Source organism: Tachysurus fulvidraco, chromosome 15 (genome assembly GCF_022655615.1).
Source record: "Tachysurus fulvidraco isolate hzauxx_2018 chromosome 15, HZAU_PFXX_2.0, whole genome shotgun sequence".
Classification (NCBI taxonomy): Eukaryota; Metazoa; Chordata; class Actinopteri; order Siluriformes; family Bagridae; genus Tachysurus; species Tachysurus fulvidraco.
The window spans coordinates 13,375,154-13,394,542 of record NC_062532.1 but is presented as its reverse complement, the minus strand read 5'-3'; the positions used below and the strand labels follow the sequence as shown (position 1 = coordinate 13,394,542).

Here is a 19,389-nt window from a genome sequence, read left to right as displayed (position 1 = left end):
ACCGGAGACCAGGGTGGTGCTGGAGGCGGAGCCAGAGACCAGAGCAGGACCGGGGACCAGGGTGGTGCTGGAGGCGGAGCCAGAGACCGGAACGGAGTTGGCAGCCAGGGTGGTGCTTTGGGCCTATGAACAGGGACAGGAGGTAGAAGGGCTGGCAAGTCCAGCGAAGCAAAACACAGGAAAACAGAAACATGCATAGGTTCAGGCCAGGCAGAGAGTTCAGGTAGTTTGGGTGTCATGATGGCGTCCTCTGACTCAGTCATTTCGGTCGACCCGGCCGATTCGGCTGGTTCCGTCAGCTCGGCCAGTTCCGTCGACCCGGTCGGTTCGGCAGGTTTCTTCGGCCCGGTCGGTTCCGTCGACCCGGACGGTTCTGCAGGTTCCTTCGACCCGGTCGGTTCCGTCGACCCGGTCGGTCCGGTCGGTCCGGTCGGTCCGGCAGGTTCCATCGACTCGGCAGGTTCCGTCGACCCGGTCGGTTCCGTCGACCCGGTCGGTCCGGCAGGTTCCATCGACCCGGTCGGTTCCGTCGACCCGGTAGGTACGGCAGGTTCCATCGACCCGGTCGGTTCCGTCGACCCGGTCGGCTCGGCAGGTTCGGCAGGTTCCATCGACCTGGTCGGTTCGGCAGGTTCCGTCGACCCGGTCGGTTCCATCGACCCGGTCGGTTCGGCCGGTTCCGTCGACCCGGTCGGTTCGGCAGGTTCCATCGACCCGGTCGGTTCGGCAGGTTCCATCGACCCGGTCGGTTCGGCAGGTTCCTTCGGCCCGGTCGGTTCCTTCGACCCGGACGGTTCTGCAGGTTCCGTCGACCCGGTCGGTTCCGTCGACCCGGTCGGCTCGGCAGATTCCGTCGACCTGGTCGGTTCCGTCGACCCGGTCGGTTCGGCAGGTTCCATCGACCCGGTTGGTCCAGCTGGCGGCTTAGGGATGCCGGCCGCCCGAGCCGACCTCATCGGGGTATCCGCCAGTTTGGAGACCAGCCGGTTAGCACGGACCACAGCCGAGCTCGCCGGTACGGTAGCCATGGGAACTGGCTCAATCACGGATGTGCACGGGACTGGTCTGGGCGGAGGCACTGTGGAGCATTCGGGCGTCCGTGGCTGATTCCACTCTGTGGCCCACGGATCCCGATGCTTGCTGCCCCCCCCCAAAAAATACTTACGGCCGGCTTCCGTCTCTACAGTGTTCACGCTCAGCGTGGACCCGTCCAGGAGCAACGCCAAGTTGACGAACTCCGAGAATGTCTTTATTTCTCTGGTAGACGGCATCAAATACCGCAGGATCTCCCTTAGTCCGTGCTTAAAAATGTCTTTGAGCGCCTTCTCATCGAAATTGACCTCGCTGCACAGGTCCAAGAATACCTCCGTGTGTGATGAACACCTTGGCCTTGGGGTGTGCTAAGAGGTCATTCTGTGGTTTATTTCCTGCGTGGACTCCCCTGCGGATTGGACCTGGATGCCACTCAGTGTCCGTCGCCTCCGTCCTACGTCCCTCGTCTTTTCACAGACAACACAGATGTCATGACGTTTTCTCAAAGGGTCAAGAACGTGCTCATGACGGGACTCGAGGGAATCCTCTGCAAAGTGATTTATTCCAGCTTTGACGAACTCACCAGCAGATATCTGAAGAAGGATGTTTCATATAGAGATGTTCTCAACGACAAGAGCTATAAAGAGAAGATAACAAAGCTGTCTATGATCCATAAAGACCGGCCAATCGAGCCGCTGGATTTGGCTGCATTCTGGAGTGAATTCGTAATGAGACACGGAGGAGCCCAGCACCTGAGCCCGGCTGCTTAGCACCTCAACTGGGTTCAGTACCACAGTCTCGACGTCTTCGGCTTCCTCCTGCTTGTTCTCACCACTGTTGTTTTTATCTCCGTCAAAACTTGCATGTTCTGTTTCAGGAAGTGCTTCAGAAGGACTCTGAAGAGCAAAAAGGAGTGAGGAGGTCAGAGAACGTTCAGGAAACTAATGGAGATCGACACATAAGACTTTATACTGTGATCGTCTGAAACAGATACACCGTCGTCATCATTGTTTTCTTTTTAATATCCAGAGGTGCCAACATTTATGCTTTAGCCTTAGTCAGAACCCATTTCTATGGTGACATAAAAAAATCGATGATTCTTAACATTTCCAGCGAATTCATCACTCGAACGCTGGTCAAATTCACCCAAGGGGAAAGGACACAGAATGTAATTAGTGTCCATGGTAACAGATAGGTGGGCGGGGTCAACAATTAACATCAGGGAGAGACGGCAGACAGAAACAAGGGGAAAACACAGACAGACACATTACAGTAGTAGTAGTAGTAGTAGTAGTATTATAAATACAGTATACCGTGATGTGTAATATGAAAATTGTGAAAAGTTGCAACCAACCAACAACACACTGAACATGCATGTACAAGTATGTAACATTCACTATGAAGTAGAGAGATTCAACAAATTAAATGAGTCAGCAAAACAACAGCGATGAAATGTATCTCATTATTTTAATACAAAGATAGAGTTTTCAAAATTATACAAACTGAAATAAATTTAAGAAAAATACTATTAATTTGAACAAGGCTATTAATTTGAACAAGGCTATTAATTTGAAGAAGGCTATCATGGTTTTTCACAGTATAAATAATTCTAGAATTATTCCCATATATTAGCAAAGAGCAAACATCCTTCATTGGGCATGACCTACAACTATATCATAACCTTAGGCAGCTAGATGATTCAGATGGAAGTAGTTCTTCAAACAAAAGTTATAACTGAATAAAATAATTTTGTACATATCTGCAGAAATACAAAATTAACTATAGCAATAAAACAATATTCACTTGGCTGCTAGTGTTTTGTGCCAGTTGGCTGCGTGTTAATTTAGTCAAATAAAGACAAATGTCACTACCGTTACGTGCAAATTCACTACTGAGCTGCGTGACTGGGAAATGATCAAATGAAAGGGAAGGGAAATATACATGTGCACTCCTGTATGATCTGAAATAATATTGGTAGTATTTAGAAATGCATTTTACACTTCACCATTTAAACATTAGTGGCAGTACCAGTGTCTTGAACCATCTTCTTCTGTAAAGGCAATTGGTTTCCTTCAACATCAGTAGCCAGACTAATACTGGGCTTCAAATTGTAGTTGTGTTCAGAGAAAGACCTCTTCTCTTTTTTGCTACACTGTCTGTCCAACCAGTAGAAGGACACCATAATGAAGAGGCCAGCAGTGGAAACAGACACGCTGCAGAAGAGGAACACATAGCTGTACTGCCCAGTAAAATCTGCCAACAGTCCTGCAAGAGCAAGATCAAACTCAGCATGAGATCATTTTCAGCTTAAATACATGATCTTCCCATCTCACAGCTCTCTGCAAGTCACAAGTAAAAGCAGGAATGTGCTGACCTTATTTACCACAATAAAGTGTTTACCAGAGCTTTTTAGACTCTGAACTTATGAACCAATCTCAGGATATATTTACTGTTGGAAACTTCAAAGGATGTCTGTAAGTAACTCTGGATAAGGGGGTCTACCAAATACCATAAATATAAATGCAAATTGTTGGTTATATTTACAGTGATTTTACTAAAAATTATAGTTATTTCTCAATCATTAATTTTCATTTAAGCTTTTAATATTTTCAAAATGAATAGCATCATATATATATGCGGGTTGTTATTATTTACATATTATTAACTGTAATTTTCATATTATTAACAATATACTCACCCAAAGTTCTGGAAGGCATTTCTCACCTGCTAGAGGTGGGCCCAGAAGGAGCATGACACTCTCCATGATGCTGATGAGGCCCAGGGCTGACTGGAACCGACTCATCTCCACCGTCTCCATCAATACAGTATAGAGCAGTGAACCTACGATACTCATAGAAGCAGCGAAAACCAGCACATAGGACAGGAGTGCCTGGAAATCGGTTACCGCAGCACACACACAATTGCTCAGGCCATTGACCAAGAGGGCACAAGCAAACACGTAGATAAAGTGGTGGCTTCCACGGAAGCGCTTAAGTCCAAACAGCAGTGCTGCCGTTGGTCTTACTGTGACATTGACCAGACCAAGGACAGCCATAAGCAGAGCAGCACGCTCCTGTTCTATCCCATGTGCAGTAGCATACGGCACCAGGTAGACAAGTGGCACTAAAAACCCCAGCATCATCCATGACACACCCAAAGCATAGACAAGAAAGCGTGGGTGAGTGCGTATTAGGTCTATTGCCATATGCCTATACATGAAGGGCACCATCTTTGACAGGGTGCTCTGCAGATGCCCCTTCAGCCTTTTATGCTCCTGCTGTGCAAGAAGACCATTGGTTTTAAGCAGTGGATGCACTGACTCTATCTGAATTGCCTTCACCTTCCTTTTGGTATGCAGAGGCCTCATGACAGCCCCACACACACAGCAGTTGAGCACCACTCCTCCCAGTATCAAGAAGCTGCCTCGCCAGCCAAACTGCCCTAGCAGAAAGTTGGCCAGCAAGGGCAGAGTGCTTAAACCCAGGGCTGTTCCCGTGGAAGAGAGGGCACTTGCAAAGGCACGGCGCCGTACAAAGTAATGGCCCACCATGGTGACAGATGGCTGAAAGCACAAGCAGAATCCCAGTCCTGTTCAGAGAGGAAATAAACTCACAAAATTATTTCCAGGATCCAACAATTAGGCCATACTGATTCCACTCTGCACTAATCCTCTGCTGAAATAAACATTTTCATTTCATTTTAGTGACCAACCATCTAATCCAGTTTACAATATTATCACAATTTTTTCATTTAAATTTACTTTTTTAAAAATGGTCCCTTTTACCTTGACATCTGAGTGATTTTACCACAGTGCTTTAACTGACATGGAACTCTATGCACCAAAACAAAAACTACCGGTCTTGAGGTGGTTTCTGTCAATTTTAGTCCACTCTTCCAGTAACCATACACACAATGTGAAAAAGTGTTTGCCCACTTCCTGGTTTTTTAACCACTTTAATATTTCAAATCATCAAACAAATTTTTATATTAGTTAAAGATAACACAAGTAAACACAACATGCAGTTTTTAAGTGAAGGTTTTTATTATTAAAGGAAAACAAAATCCAACACCTCACCAACGACTCATCCAAGATGTCAAAAAAGACCCCACAACAACATACAAAGAACATCCCCAAGGCTTTTGGAAAAATACTCTGTGGATGGATGAGACAAAATTTGAACTTTTTGGAAGGTCTGTGTCCCATTACATCTGGCGTAAAAGTAACACTGCATTTCAGAAAAAGAACATCATACCAACAGTAAAATATGGTGGCAGTACTGTGATGGTCTGAGGCTGTTTTGCTGCTGCAGGACATGGAAGATTTGCTGTGATAAATGGAACCATGAATTCAGCTGTCTACCAAAAAATCCTGAAGGACAATGTGTCGCCATCTGTTTGTGACCTCAAACTGAAGTGAACTTGTGTTCTGCAGAAGGACATTGATCCAGAACACACCAGCAAGTTCACCTCTGAATGGCTGAAGAAAAACATAATGAAGACTTTGGAATGGCCTAGTCAAGGTCCTGACCCGAATCCTATTGAGATGCTGTGGCATGACCTTAAAAAGATGTGTGGCAGAATTACAATGATTCTGCAAAGATGAGTGGACCAAAATTCCTCCACAGTGCTTTAACACTCATCGCAAGTTATCGCAAACGCTTGATTGCAGTTCTAAGAGTGGCCCAACCAGTTATTAGGTTTAGGGGAAAAGCACTTTTTCACACAGGGTCATGTGGGTTTGGATTTTGATTTTGTTTTCTCCATGTTGTGTGCTATCTTTGACTAATATTTAAATTTGTTTGATGATCTGAAACATTAAAGTGTGACAAAAAAAAATCAGGAAGGGGCAAACATTTTTTCACACCACTGTATATATATATATATATATATATATATATATATATATATATATATATATATATATATATATATATATATATGAGACTCACCTGTGATGACTCCAGTGGAAATGTACAGGTCTGCCATCTTCTGAGCAAAAGAGCTAACTACCATCCCGAGTCCACTCAGGATCCCTCCCAACATTATTGTTGTACGACAGCCGAAGCTCTCCACGAGAATGCTGCACACAGGGCCTACAGAGAGACATTATCATTGTAATACAAACAACAATAAACATGGAGTCAAACACAAAAGACAAAGCACACACAAATACCCAAACCCTGACATTACAATAAGCATATCTGAATTGCAGATTAACCATTTTAGCATCCCCATACATATGGAGATCATCTCAGTAAAATATAATAGATGAGAATGGCAGTGGAGGATACAAATACAATGTACTACACAGAACTGAACTGATGATAATCCTCTTCATGACTACAAAAGGGAACTTGGGTATGGACAGCCTTTTTTCCAAGTTTATTCTGCAATTCTATACAATGGTTTACACACCTTTGGAATATCATAAATTATTAAAAATAAATTATTAAAAATAAATTGAGTTATATGCAAAGGTTTTTAATGACATTTGAGAGGAGTGTAACCTGTGAGCTCCACTTAGATATCTTTTCATAGCATTTCTCTGCTTTGTAGGTATCAATTAGTTTAATTGAATTTCCTCAATCAGCTGTTCAGAAAAGTCCATAGCTGATAGTTATTTTATAATTAATAGTATAATTATTAAGGGACCAATAAGTTAATTAGCTCCTGAGACTTTATACCTGAAAGGGTATTCAAACCTTTGCACATGCCACAATTATCATTCTATTTTTTTTTTTGTTTTGATTTAAGTTCATCAAATAGTAAAAGTAAAAAGTATTTACAGTATGCATTAACATTCACAGAAAATGTTATTTTTAAATATAATTTGCTGCAGTTGCTGCATTTATTTCTTTTCACTTCAGGAATCATTAAAATACATCATCTGGCCATGGGTACCCAAACATTTGAATACAGCTGTACAATAGTCAAATCATGTTTCGAGAAAATGAAATGACATCATAGTTTAAATTACAAATGTTCTTTCATGTGTGAACATAAGGCTTCAATTACTCTTTGTATTCTACATATATGTATTTCTGACTACTTTACTTCTCCAAATTTTCTTTTTCTCCTTTACAGAATTTCTGTGTGGGTGGTGAATGGGTTTTTTTTTTTTTGTTTTGTTTTGGTTTGGTTTTTTGTGTTGTTAACAAAAACAAATGTTTTCTAATAACATTTTGGAAGACATGAATCTCTGCACAATACGGTTTATAGGATCACATTTGTTTTTCCAACACAGGGCCAGTGGAAATCCAGTGAAATATTCTCACAGCTGAACAACTGCCCATGAAGCCTGTGAAGAATGTCCTGCCTGGTTCAGTCTCAGCTGTCAGAATGAACTTGACATTCTTCCATTTGGTAAAGGGAGACATATTTCTTATGCTCACTTCAATCAATATTATGAGTACTGATTGGTAAGCTTTCAATAAAATGACTTCCTTCACATTATCTGACTGTTTATCTCCTCTAAGTGTGATAGAACATTGTGGGATCCACAAGAGAAAAATCAGAAAAGTCATATAGGTTAAAGGTAATGCAATAAAGTAATACATAAGGTACTTTTAAGAGTTTATTGGACTTTGGTTTGCATTTGGAGTGTTCAGGTAATGCAGCTATCAACTGGTAAGCCAGTGTGACATTAAGAATGTTTTTGACATTTTATCACCATAATGAAAAATATCCCCCTCACCCTCTTTATGGACTTATGTGACTCCATTTCCTACCTCCTGCATGTAATACTGCTGTCATGATGGCAGGCACCCAGGAGGTTTCAGAGTTGCTTGCTTGAAACTCTTTTTGCAAATCTGTGTAAAAGATGCCAATGCAGGAGGGGAAGGCGAGGGTGAGTGCCAAGACCAGGATAGTAGCTGTTAGTACAGCCCAACCCCAGCCTCCATCAGGTGCCAGGTGTCCACTGTGTTGCTCTCCTGCCACTTCTATATGGCACTGCAGCCCCTCGTGGAGGCTGGAGGAAGCTCCTTCCTGATTATCCTGATCCTCAAGCTTGCAGCAATGTTCCTGGTCCTGCACTGGCACCGTATCTGAAAGATGTGAAGAGGACGTCCCGCTCCATTTCTCAGGGCATTGAATAGCATCAGCCCGGGATCTTGTCAGGTGGGTAATGGAGCCATTGATTATATTGGTTCTTGTGGTCTGAGGAACATCTACACCTTCAGTCATTCTGCTTGCCAGAAGGGCTTTTCTTCCAGCTGAACTCTACATGAATCAGAGGACAAAAAATACACCGCTTAAAGGCTGATTTTCTAAAATGCTTTATAGTTTAATACACTGTGATGCACTTGATGATACATCTACCTAAAATTGGTGTATTACAAATCTATTGTGTTAAGCACAGTGTAGTGATTTTTCTCTTCTGAACTAGTTATTAACTCTAGCTAATAACAGTTTAAGTCCACTTCTATTTATTATAATCCCATTCAAGTAGTCACTAATTACAATGCCTTTACAATTGCACAAAATAATAGTAGAAACCAACAATATGGACTGCAGTCCAGACCTCTAAAATTAATTTGAACAAGCTTATTATTAATAAGACTTTTAATTAAAAGGCACATCAGCCTGGTGACCTTCTCCTCCTAAAGACTTCTTTGCAAGGCTGTATTAATGCAGTTTAATGGGAATGAAACAAGATAGCTTTGCCAATGAGGCCAACTCTGGAAACAGCTGACTGTCAAGAATTAGAAAGCTGAAAAAAACAGAGTCCTTATTTTGACCTTATCTAACATATGTCTGCTTCATATTAATATTTTTACTGGACTTTATGTCAAACAGTTTCTGATTCTTTCGGACATTGGGTCAGAAACTGGTATTTGATGCATAACTGAATCTTTGACACAAACATAGACATTGTTTTATATTAGTCCTATTGATATTTTTGCACAGGTTTGAATTAGTGCCATTTGTAGTAATAAATAAATAAATAAATAAATAAATAAATAAATAAATAAATAAATAAATAAATGGGTACTTTGTATAAGGTTATGAGAAGTCTAGCTTAAATAATTCAGTTATTTACAGGTGCCAAAGCAAACCTTATATCTGATTACATTTAAGTGAATTACTATATGTAGTAGGCATATATGCATACGTGCAAACTGAATTCTACTAAAGCAAAATCTGCTTTATCAATCATAAGCTAATATTCAGTAAATTAGTCTTACTGCTAGATTGAGGGGTGTGAAATGAGAGTGTTAAATAAAAATAAAATGATAATGACAAAATATACTTTTATCCCAATTTACAGTTCAGTGAATCTAAATTGTATAAATAGATTGTAGGATTATAATGAGTCAATCTAACAAAAATAACTCTAAATAGTATATTAATAGACATCAAGACATATTTAGATGGTAATTTAAAATAATGGAAAAACATAAATATCAGATTACGTGACACAATTACTTTTAATAAGAAGTTATTAAGTCAAAACAACAAAAGTTTTATAACATGATAATCTTTAGAACTGTCAAGAACAACACGATATTACATTTAAATGATTACGTGAGATAATTGCATCTCAGCACCACAGCCCTAAAAACAGCGCCCAGAACAAATCTCAGTATTACAGTACTGAATAATCTGATTCTATTTCTCCTGCTGTAATTATAATCCTCCACTTCTCTAGCAGCCCAAATTCCATCAACATTATTAATTATTTAATTATTAAACCGGTGTCCTTTGTGTTTTTGTCACTTTCACCAGAACAAGTCAACACCTGTTGCATTTTCACTCCAGGGAATCGTGACACATCTCAAACATCATGCAAAAGCACAGCTTCTTCCTGTTCCACATTTAGCTTAATGCATATCTGAAAGCAAACATACAAAATCACAGGTACCTGTATCTGAACTATTCAATCACAGCTTTACATTGTGGTCCACAAATGATGCATAATCGGTAACTTCATATCGTCTCCATGCTGCCTTTATGCAACATCTACAGTATACTGTCTTCTCACCTTAGTAGAAAGATGGCATATGCGCTTGACATGGAGTGGCACTGAAGTCTCTTTTCTTTTGGACCAGGGATCAACACCGAGCGCACACGTACACGCGCTCGCGTGCGCGTACTCTTTGGATTAGGGGAAGGGGAACGAGCTCGTGACTGAATGGTGGTAGAGAATTGCTATGTAATCATTGGCTAAGCACAGGCGGAAATACACAGCCTGTATAATTACAAAACAAATCCTGACTTTCACATTAGAGTTCTGGACAATACAATTTATTGGAAGGCATTTTTACCACATTACCCCAAAAGCAGGAAAGCTTTACAGACTACTTATGGTTTATGTTTAGTAATGTCACTTTGTTCTTTCCATATATCAGATTAATTCATATGCGTGCATATATGCATACATACATTCATTTGTTTATTTATTTATCCTTTGCCTGGTCAGGTTAGCAATGGATCCAGAGCCACTGGACATGAGGTGGGAAAGCTCTCGCGCGCGCGCGCACACACACACACACACACACACACACACACACACACACACACACACACACACACACACATTCACACCAAAGGGTAATTTATGATAGCCAGTGTTCATTAGAAATAGGGTATTACATATTCTTTATTTTACACTGATGTGCAGCAACAAGAATAGGAATAAGTGTGTGCTGGAAGAATATGCAGATGGATTCAAGAAAAAAGCTTTACATCATTACATCCTCATCAAAGCAATCACTGAGGGCTTGTGTCCTGTAGATGGGGACATTCTTCATCCAGGAAGAGACCAGAATAAAAATAATAATAATAAATGGATGCATATGGTCAGCAACAATCAAAATAGACTGTCATTCAAGTGATTACTGATTGCAATTAACAGCCCCAAAGTGTACAATTGACATTGTCTCAAAGCAGCTTTACAGAACATAAACATAGAACAAAAGGTTATTATATGTGTTTGTATTTGTCCCCTATGAGCAAGTCTGAGGTGACTCAGGCAGCAGTGGCGAGGAAAAACTCCCTTGAATGGTGAAGGAAGAAACCTTGAGAGGAACCAGACTCAAAGGGGAACCTTATCCTCATATGGGTGACACTGGAGGGTGTGATTATAAATATACAGTCTGATAAATGTTGTATGATCATTTGTAAATAATGAAAAGTTTGTCCATATGCCTTAAAAAATACCTGCATTTTTGCTTGTTTTTTTGTTGTTGTTTGTTTGTTAGTTTGCGCATTAAATTGTACATTAAACTGTATTCATTTCAATAGTGCAACTCATTTATATTTCTAAGAACAGTAGTGACCTTGTGGGTAAAAACGCTATGTGCCGTTTTATATCTGTCCGCTAGATGGCAGTGATGATCTGTATTTTGTTTTGTAACACCTATGAAGAAGCGTCACTTAGTTTTGAGTGTTTCCGGTTGCGGCGGCCATCACGATCCTGTCTTTTAGGAGGCTTGATCCTTGACGAGAAAGTAGGAACTGTAACGTATCCGCGTCTTTACTAAAGATTATTTCATCTGTTTGTAAATCTTTATCGGTTTTGCTTTAATATTTGCTGTAAATGAGACGTTTATCCCGCGTGTGTGTTAGTTAATCTGAGCAGATTGTAAGTGTGACCTTGTGTTGTGTCGCTGCTGAGGGACCTTCAGTTCACTGCTCACTTCTGCGTGTCTTCAACACTAATATCATTTATCTTTAACTTCTACACTGTTCTGTTTACTGAACATAAAGCTATTCGTCTTTAAACGTCTTCAAAAGTAAGCTAGGCATCCTGATTATGGTGAATTGAGTCTAGTGTAAAATACTGTTCCTGTCTCATCATTATTTGTGTCTGTTTAACGCTATAAGGTGCAAATATGGGCTAAATCTGTGCCTTATGCGAAAAATCTTCTTTGTAGAATGTTATTTGTGATTAAAGGACGTTTGTTTCATCTGATTGTGAAAATAAAAATGTTCCTCTTTTGGCTTTTTATAACAGATTTTGAAAGATGGCTGGGCGACGTGCTGCGGTTAAGGCTATTGACTGGCTGGCCTTCGCTGAGAGGGTTCCACCTAACCAGAGGACCATGTTCAACAACCTGAAGACTCGCAGCGATGCCATCGCTGCTAAGTAAGTGTCAGGATAGGCCACTTTGTTGGACAGATTTCAGAAGTCAGTAGTCAAGTGCTTTCTCTCTCTCTCTCTCTCTCTATATATATATATATATATATATATATATATATATACATACATATATACGTATATACATATATACGTATATATGTATATATACACACACACACACACACACACACACACACACAATATCATGGCCAAAAGTGATTTCAGGGGTGGCAACACTTTTGGCCATGATTGTGTTGGCACCCCTGACATTTTTTCAAAAAACGAAAAGAAAGTATTGCAATTACACGTTTTGCTATACACACGTTAATTTCCTTTGTGTATTGAAACGACACAAAGAAAAAAACAGAGGAAAAAGCAAATTTGACAATTTCACACAAAACTCCAAAAATGGGCCAGACAAAATTATTGGCACCCTTAACTTAATATTTGGTTGCACACCCTTTGGAAAAAATATCTGACATCAATCACTTCCTATAACCATCAATAAGCTTCTTACACCTCTTACCTGGAATTTCGGACCACTCTTCCTTTGCAAACTGCACCAGGTCTCTCATATTGGAAGGTCACCTTTTTCCAAAAGATCTCTCCACAGGTGTTCAATGGGATTTAGATATGGACTCATTGCTGGCCACCTCAGATCTCTCCAGTGCTTTCTTGCCATCCATTTCTGGGTTCTTTTTGAAGTAAATGTAAAGTATGTTTGAGGTCATTGTCCTGCTGGAAGACCCTGTCTTAGTGTCTCTGACACTAACCCCGCTTTCTGACACTGGGCCCTACGTTGCGACCCAAAATCCTTTGCTAATCCTCAGATTTCATGATGCCTTGCACACAGTCATGGCACCCAATGCTAGAGGCACCAAAAGAACCCCAAAACATTTTTGAACCTCCACCATATTTGACTGTAAGTACTGTGTTCTTTTCATTCCGTTTTCAGTAAACAGTAGAATGATGTGCTTTACCAAAAAGCTCTATCTTGGTCTCATCTGTCCACAAGATGTTTTCCCAGAAGGATTTTTGCTTACGCACGTACATTTTGGCAAACTGAAGTCTTGCTTTTTTTATGGCTCTGTGTCAGCAGGGTCTCTTGCCATAGCGTTTCATTTCATTCAAATGTCGACGGATAGTTTGCGCTGACACTGATGCATCCTGAGCCTGCAGCACAGCTTGAATTTCTTTGGAACTTGTTTGGGGCTGCTTATCCACATTCCGGACTATCCTGCGTTGCAGTCTTTCATCAATTTTTCTCTTCCGTCCACGTCTAGGGAGATTAGCTACAGTACCATGGGTTGCAAACTTCTTGATCATGTTGCGCACTGTGGACAAAGGAACATCTAGATCTCTGGAAATGGACTTGTAACCTTGAGATTGTTGATATTTTTCCATAATTTTGATTCTAAAGTCCTCAGACAGTTCTCTTCTCCTCTTTCTGTTTTCCATGCTTCGTGTGGCACACACAATGCAAAGACGGAGTCAACTTCTCTCCTTTTTATCTGCTTTCAGGTGTGATTTTTATATTGCCCACACCTGTTACTTACTCCAGGTGAGTTTAAAGGAGCATCACATGCTTGAAACAAACTTATTTATCCACAATTTTGAAAGGGTGCCAACAATTTTGTCCGGCCCATTTTTGGAGTTGTGAGAAATTATGTCCAATTTGATTTTTCCTTTGTTTTGTTTTTGTTTTTTTGTGTTTTAATACACCCAAAGGAAAACGTGAGAATGTAATACTTTTCTGTAACAAATACTTCATTATCTGGAAAAATTTTAGGGGTGCCAACAATTTCGGCCATGACTGTGTGTGTATGTTTATATATGTTTTTATGTACACTGTGTGTTCTTGATTGTCATTTGTTTGCTAAACTGATTTCAGACTCGCCTCGCTGCCAGAGAAGCCGACCACCATCGACTGGAGCTATTACAGAAAGACGATAGCTAAAGCAGGCATGGTGGATGAGTTTGAGAAGAAGGTGCACTCTGTTTGTCCTTAACATGTTATAAGATGTATATAATCTCTTAAGGCTGTTTGCTGATGTCTGACTGTCTCTTTTTATTTTATTTGTTTCCTTCTTTCTTTCTTCTGGTAGTTTGCTGCTTTGACAGTTCCTGAGCCTGTGGACACCCAGACAGCTAAGATAAACACACAGGAGCAGGAGGCTGTAAGTGATGCCTAAATGTATTTGCTGAATACAGAATTAGACAGAATTTCAGAATCACATTGCTCATAATGTTTGTCTTTATGTTTCTTGCAGAACAAAAGTGCTGCAGCCTATATTGAAGCATCCAAGGCTCGTATTTCCCAGTATGAAAAAGAGGTAAACGTAGCTATTGTTTTTGATTGCACTGCTAAATGTGTGTTCTTACTTTGCACTCAAGCATGAGTTGTGCAGGGCAACATGCTCTAATCGGATAAGAAGTGGCACGTAGCTTTAATTCTTTATCTGATTGAATAAATTAGCTTCCACACAAAGTTCCACAGCCAGTCATTTTAACGAAATCTGCTTTGATGACTCGAAGTGATTGAATTTTAAAACAGACCAGCATTGGTGTTTTTTGCCTTTCTCTTTAGTGTCTGTACAGCCTGTAAACTAGCTAACAGAAAGCATAAACAGCAGAGCATTTTTTTATGTGTCTATAACTTTTATATGCAGGCATATATTTTCCACTAGAACATTTAATTACCCTGGAAAGACAGCTGCAGGGGTTTTTATCCTTGTTCTGTTGATCTGTTGAAACCACAGGAACCTGTCAGTGATACCATGGCAACGAGCAGTAAAGTAAAGGGAGTACTGTCCATTAGAGACATTGTAGTGATTTGAAAGGCATGTAATACCTGTGTTGAATTTTAATGATAGCATAAATTCAGAAGGCAAGGCAAGTTGTATTTGTATAGCACATTTCATACACAGAGGGCATTCAAAGTGCTTTACATAGAAATTAGAAAACAATTTATAAGAGAGAAAAAAATATGAAAAAATAAGAAACACACAATAAAATCATAATAAAAACAAAACAAAATTAAAGAAAATAAATGTGATTTTAATTAAAAAAAACAGTTTAAAATGTGTTAAAAAGAATAAAACAGGAGTAAAAGTGATTTGGATAAAAAGTGCCGTCAGTGTGAAGCAGCACAGCGCTCATTCAGTAAATGCAGTGTTAAACAGATGTGTTTTTAATGTTGATTTAAAAGTGTCTACTGTTGAAGCACATCTGATCTCTTCTGGAAGCTGATTCCAGCTCTAGGTGGCATAATAACTAAATGCTGATGCACCTTGTTTTGAGTGACCCGTGGTATCTCTAACTGACCTGATCCTAATGATCTGAGTAGTCTGCTTGGTTTATATTCAATTAGCATATCTGTAATGTATTTCGGTCCTAAGCCATGAAGTGATTTATAAACGAGTAACAATACTTTAAAATCTATTCTAAATGTTACTGGAAGCCAGTGTAAGGACCTGAGGACTGGAGTGATATGCTCAGATTTTTTGGTTTTGGTCAGAATTCTGGCAGCAGTGTTCTGTATGAGCTGCAGCTGTCTAATGGTCTTTTTGGGGATCCCAGTAAGGAGTCCATTGCAATAATCCACCCTGCTGGTGATGAAAGCATGAACAAGTTTCTCTAAGTCCTGTCTTGAGACAAAACATCTAATTCTGGTTATATTTCTGAAGGAAGGAAGGATTTTATTAGATATTAGAAGGAAGTATTTTATTAGATATTTTTGTTTGTTTTTTCCCCCAGCCTGTATTCAAGATCCATATAGTCAAATCTGATCATTTGATCTGTTCTGTCATGTCTGGTTTGGGTAACAGTGACAATAGTGACAGCAGATGTCCCAGCGTCTATGACTTACCCATAGCATTGATCATTTTGTACTTATTTCTACCATGATATGAGATGCCTGAAAACTACATACAGCTGAAGTCTACAGTTTATGTACATAATTGATCTGATCTCCTGTCATGGATAGTCCAGTCTGCTACTCTTTTTCAATAACAATTATTCTGAAACTGCCTGTGTTGCATTTCTGCTCAACATTTTCCACACTTAACCTGAATTCACAGCAAATTCATAGCGTATCCATTCAGAGGTAGTTCTAAAAAAAAACGATGTATATACATACACACTACAGGCTCTAATTCAGCTCCTGTCATGGATATTTAATTTCAGAATTAAATATCATTAAGTCAATAACTGTTTATTCTTCTACTTTCCTGGCAGCTTGAGAAGTTCAGGAACATGATTCCCTTTGACCAGATGACCATTGAAGACCTCAATGAAGCTTTCCCTGAGACCAAGCTGGACAAGGAGAAACATCCATACTGGCCACACAAGCCTATTGCTGAATTGTAATTGTAAAGATCAATTGTTTATAAGTTAATAAAACATTAAATTCTGAATTAAATTGCTTGGTTCAGTGTGTAAAAATGAAAGGGTTATGTTGACTGCTTCAGTGCTGTTCTGTATCAGGCTAAATATATAAAATAAATCATTTAAGTTTTGATGGGATTTTCATTTATTTAACTGTTTAACAGAATTGAATTGTAGGAGGAAATCCTCGTTATTCTGTGCGCATATTCTGTACCTTTTATCACATTTTAAAAAGAAATGTATTCAATCATTATTTTATCAGCTATTTTATCAGATTGTTGTATTATATTCGTTTCATATTTTTATTTTTTTTATATATATATTTTTTTACAGATTTAAAATTCTGCGCGATCATTATGTTTTCTGATCATGGAACTAGTTTATAAATCACTGACTATTTTCAGTGTGGACAGTTGTCCACAAGGGGGCGCTACTTGCACTGACTTTTTTTCTCTGAATTGGGACCAGCAGCACATCATGTTCCCTCTGGCAGGTTTAAGTAAAATGGCATGTTTGGTTTCTTTTACAAGGGAGATGACATTAAAACGCACTCAAAAAATTAAACATTAAGGCTATTAAAATCTGTCAAAATCAATATTTTATATAAAAGTAAAGATATGAAACCCGAAACGTTACAAATCTGTAATTTGTATTAGATCAGGTTGGTGTATAAACAAATATTCTATATTTGGTGTATAAGTGCAAACTGTAATGATACACTAGTAATCGATAAAATATTAACGATGAAAAGCTAATGATGGGAGAAAAGCTTACAGCACCTGGTATTCCCAGGCGGTCTCCCATCCAAGTACTAACCAGGCCCGACCCTGCTTAGCTTCCGAGATCGGACGAGATCGGGCGTTCTCAGGGTGGTGTGGCCGTAAGCGTAAGCAGATGTTTATACATCCCTATTTATCAAGGTCAGTCATCTGTGTTATACATCGTTTATGAAATACTGCAATACAATATAGTGTTGATATTTTTTTGTATAATGAACTAAATATACATTGTTGCATTGAAAGTTTTAGTTTTGGGCCAAAGCCATGTAACACAAGGTGAAATTTTTGTATAATTGTATGTTTGTGTGATATACAATGCATTTCATTTTGCATCACTGCACTCTTACGTGTCTGATATAGAATTCTTAAATACAGTAAATACTGGAGAATGTTGGTGTGTGTGTGTGTGTGTGTGTGTGTGTGTGTGTGTGTGTGTGTGTGTGTGTGTGTGTGCGATGGTGACTGTTTGTTTGTGATGGAGAATGTTGGTGTGTGTGTGTGTGTGTGTGTGTGTGTGTGTGTGTTTGTATAATTGTCGTATGATATCATACAATGCATTTCACTTTGCATCACTGCACTCCATATCATTTCTGCCTGACACGCGAATGATATAAAATGATTAAATAGAGCTATTTTAGTTCTGTCTTCGCTTACGGCCACACCACCCTGAGAACGCCCGATCTCGTCCGATTTCGGAAGCTAAGCAGGGCCGGGCCTGGTTAGTACTTGGATGGGAGACCGCCTGGGAATACCAGGTGCTGTAAGCTTTTTTTTTCCTGTTCATACTACGTAGCATAAATACATTATCAGCATCAGATAAAACTACTACATATAAAACTCCTATAGATTGGAAAATCTGAGTGTCTCAATGTAAATAGTAAATGCATTACTGTATAGTAGTAAATGAGCTTAGAAGACCAGGATAGGACTCATTTTTATGCCATTTAAGATATCAGTAAATTGGGTTTTATTCATTTGAAAATACACCTTTGGTCAAATATTATTATTATTATTATTATTATTATTATTATTATTATTATTATTATTATTATTATTATTATGCTAATCAGTAGTAGTAAAAATATATTTTTTTAATATATATTTTTTAATTGAGATTTTTTATATCTTCTTCTCCAGCAGGTGGTACTACTGAATAGGTCGGTGCCATATAGAGGCAACCAATCCCTAAATGCAGGATGAGTGGACATTTTACTGGCTAGCAACTGTGTGTACTTTACATGGTCAGGGAGATTATAAAGCTAATAGTATTGTTTTGACCTTTTGTGAGTTCTCAATAAGTCAGCAGCTTTAGTAGGGTCTCTAGACTCCAGACCTCAGGCTGCTGATAATATCTAACACAAGCAATACAGAATTTTAAAACCATGTACAATAACCTTAGTAACTATAAGATTTTCAATCATTTCCCCAGCTCTGAAATTAAGGTTTGGCAGTTGTTTGCCTTAGACTGTAAATTATGCGACCAGGATGTCCACTTTGTGATTGAGCTGACTTTTGTAGGCTACATGCAATACTCATTTTCCAAACCCCAAGCACAAACCAGCAAGCAGAATCATCTTCTATCTTCTTCACCACATGATTTCACATGTGACCATTCTCCTTTTCCACTAGGAAAGGGTAGTAAGGAGGCTGTAAAGGAACAAAAGGAGACTGAGATATGAATAGAGATGGCTGAACTGCTTGAGGTGCTGCTCACATGGACAGCCAGGTGGGAGCTGTCGGGGAAAAAACAGGCTCAATAAAGAGGATCGAAAATATAATTTTAGTTTCCCTCATTTAGTCGTGAAAGCATTAGTCAAACAATGGACAGTGTAGAGGATTAAAAAAGCATCAATGTCCTCCAAATTAAATACATCCATTGGTTATTTTTATATTCCTACAATACTCAGGGAAATCTGATTAGTAGTGTTCTTATAACATGAAACATGATTTGAAAAAAGTGGCTTTCCCATAAATAGCAAGAATGTGTGCTGAAAATAATTAATAATCCTTATTCTGATATGTTGAAAAGGTGTCGATTAATATAGATAACATCAGCTTTGACAGCAGTGCAGGCTTAAAAGTAAATTACATATCGATAATAATGTGTTT

At 39.3% G+C, this 19,389-nt stretch overlaps 2 protein-coding genes, 2 non-coding genes and 1 pseudogene across 6 annotated transcripts; 3 read left to right on the top strand and 2 right to left on the bottom strand.

Moving 5' to 3' along the window:
- Positions 1-1,419: 1,419 nt before the first annotated feature.
- LOC113639660 lies at positions 1,420-2,192 on the top strand (annotated as a pseudogene).
- Positions 2,193-2,587: 395 nt separating this feature from the next.
- Positions 2,588-10,084, bottom strand: slc16a5b (solute carrier family 16 member 5b). Its single transcript, XM_047801063.1, has 5 exons — positions 9,896-10,084; positions 7,761-8,253; positions 5,982-6,125; positions 3,757-4,620; positions 2,588-3,297 (listed from the first exon to the last, which is right to left on the bottom strand). The coding sequence occupies exons 2-5, from the start codon at positions 8,215-8,217 to the stop codon at positions 3,041-3,043; spliced, it is 1,722 nt and encodes a 573-aa protein (XP_047657019.1). The 5' UTR covers positions 8,218-8,253; positions 9,896-10,084; the 3' UTR covers positions 2,588-3,040.
- Positions 10,085-11,360: 1,276 nt separating this feature from the next.
- Positions 11,361-16,632, top strand: atp5pd (ATP synthase peripheral stalk subunit d). 3 transcript variants are annotated; one of them, XM_027141276.2, is made up of 6 exons: positions 11,361-11,483; positions 11,990-12,121; positions 14,007-14,103; positions 14,221-14,292; positions 14,386-14,448; positions 16,352-16,632. In XM_027141276.2, exons 2-6 carry the CDS (start codon positions 12,000-12,002, stop codon positions 16,481-16,483), a joined length of 486 nt encoding a protein of 161 aa, XP_026997077.1. In that variant the 5' UTR covers positions 11,361-11,483; positions 11,990-11,999; the 3' UTR covers positions 16,484-16,632. The 3 variants fall into 3 exon arrangements, with proteins under 3 accessions (XP_026997077.1, XP_026997076.1, XP_026997078.1); XM_027141275.2 differs by having other exon boundaries at positions 11,376-11,492; XM_027141277.2 differs by lacking the exon at positions 11,361-11,483 and adding an exon at positions 11,533-11,768.
- Positions 16,633-17,268: 636 nt separating this feature from the next.
- On the bottom strand, positions 17,269-17,387 carry LOC113639714. The gene has a single exon (XR_003439872.1). It is a non-coding gene; the product is annotated as a 5S ribosomal RNA (ribosomal RNA).
- Positions 17,388-17,928: 541 nt separating this feature from the next.
- On the top strand, positions 17,929-18,047 carry LOC113639717. Its single transcript, XR_003439875.2, has one exon. It is a non-coding gene; the product is annotated as a 5S ribosomal RNA (ribosomal RNA).
- Positions 18,048-19,389: the final 1,342 nt, after the last annotated feature.

What these genes read in the sequence shown, in the direction of transcription:
- atp5pd (XM_027141276.2), top strand. Translation starts at nt 12,000, where the DNA reads ATGGCTGGGCGACGTGCTGCGGTTAAGGCTATTGACTGGCTGGCCTTC. An exon ending in AGCGATGCCATCGCTGCTAA is followed by an intron (nt 12,122 to 14,006) that starts GTAAGTGTCAGG and finishes AACTGATTTCAG; the next exon opens with ACTCGCCTCGCTGCCAGAGA. An exon ending in ACACACAGGAGCAGGAGGCT is followed by an intron (nt 14,293 to 14,385) that starts GTAAGTGATGCC and finishes TGTTTCTTGCAG; the next exon opens with AACAAAAGTGCTGCAGCCTA.
- slc16a5b (XM_047801063.1), bottom strand. Translation starts at nt 8,217, where the DNA reads ATGACTGAAGGTGTAGATGTTCCTCAGACCACAAGAACCAATATAATC. An exon ending in AGCAGTATTACATGCAGGAG is followed by an intron (nt 6,126 to 7,760) that starts GTAGGAAATGGA and finishes GTCTCTCTGTAG; the next exon opens with GCCCTGTGTGCAGCATTCTC. An exon ending in TTCCACTGGAGTCATCACAG is followed by an intron (nt 4,621 to 5,981) that starts GTGAGTCTCATA and finishes CTCTCTGAACAG; the next exon opens with GACTGGGATTCTGCTTGTGC.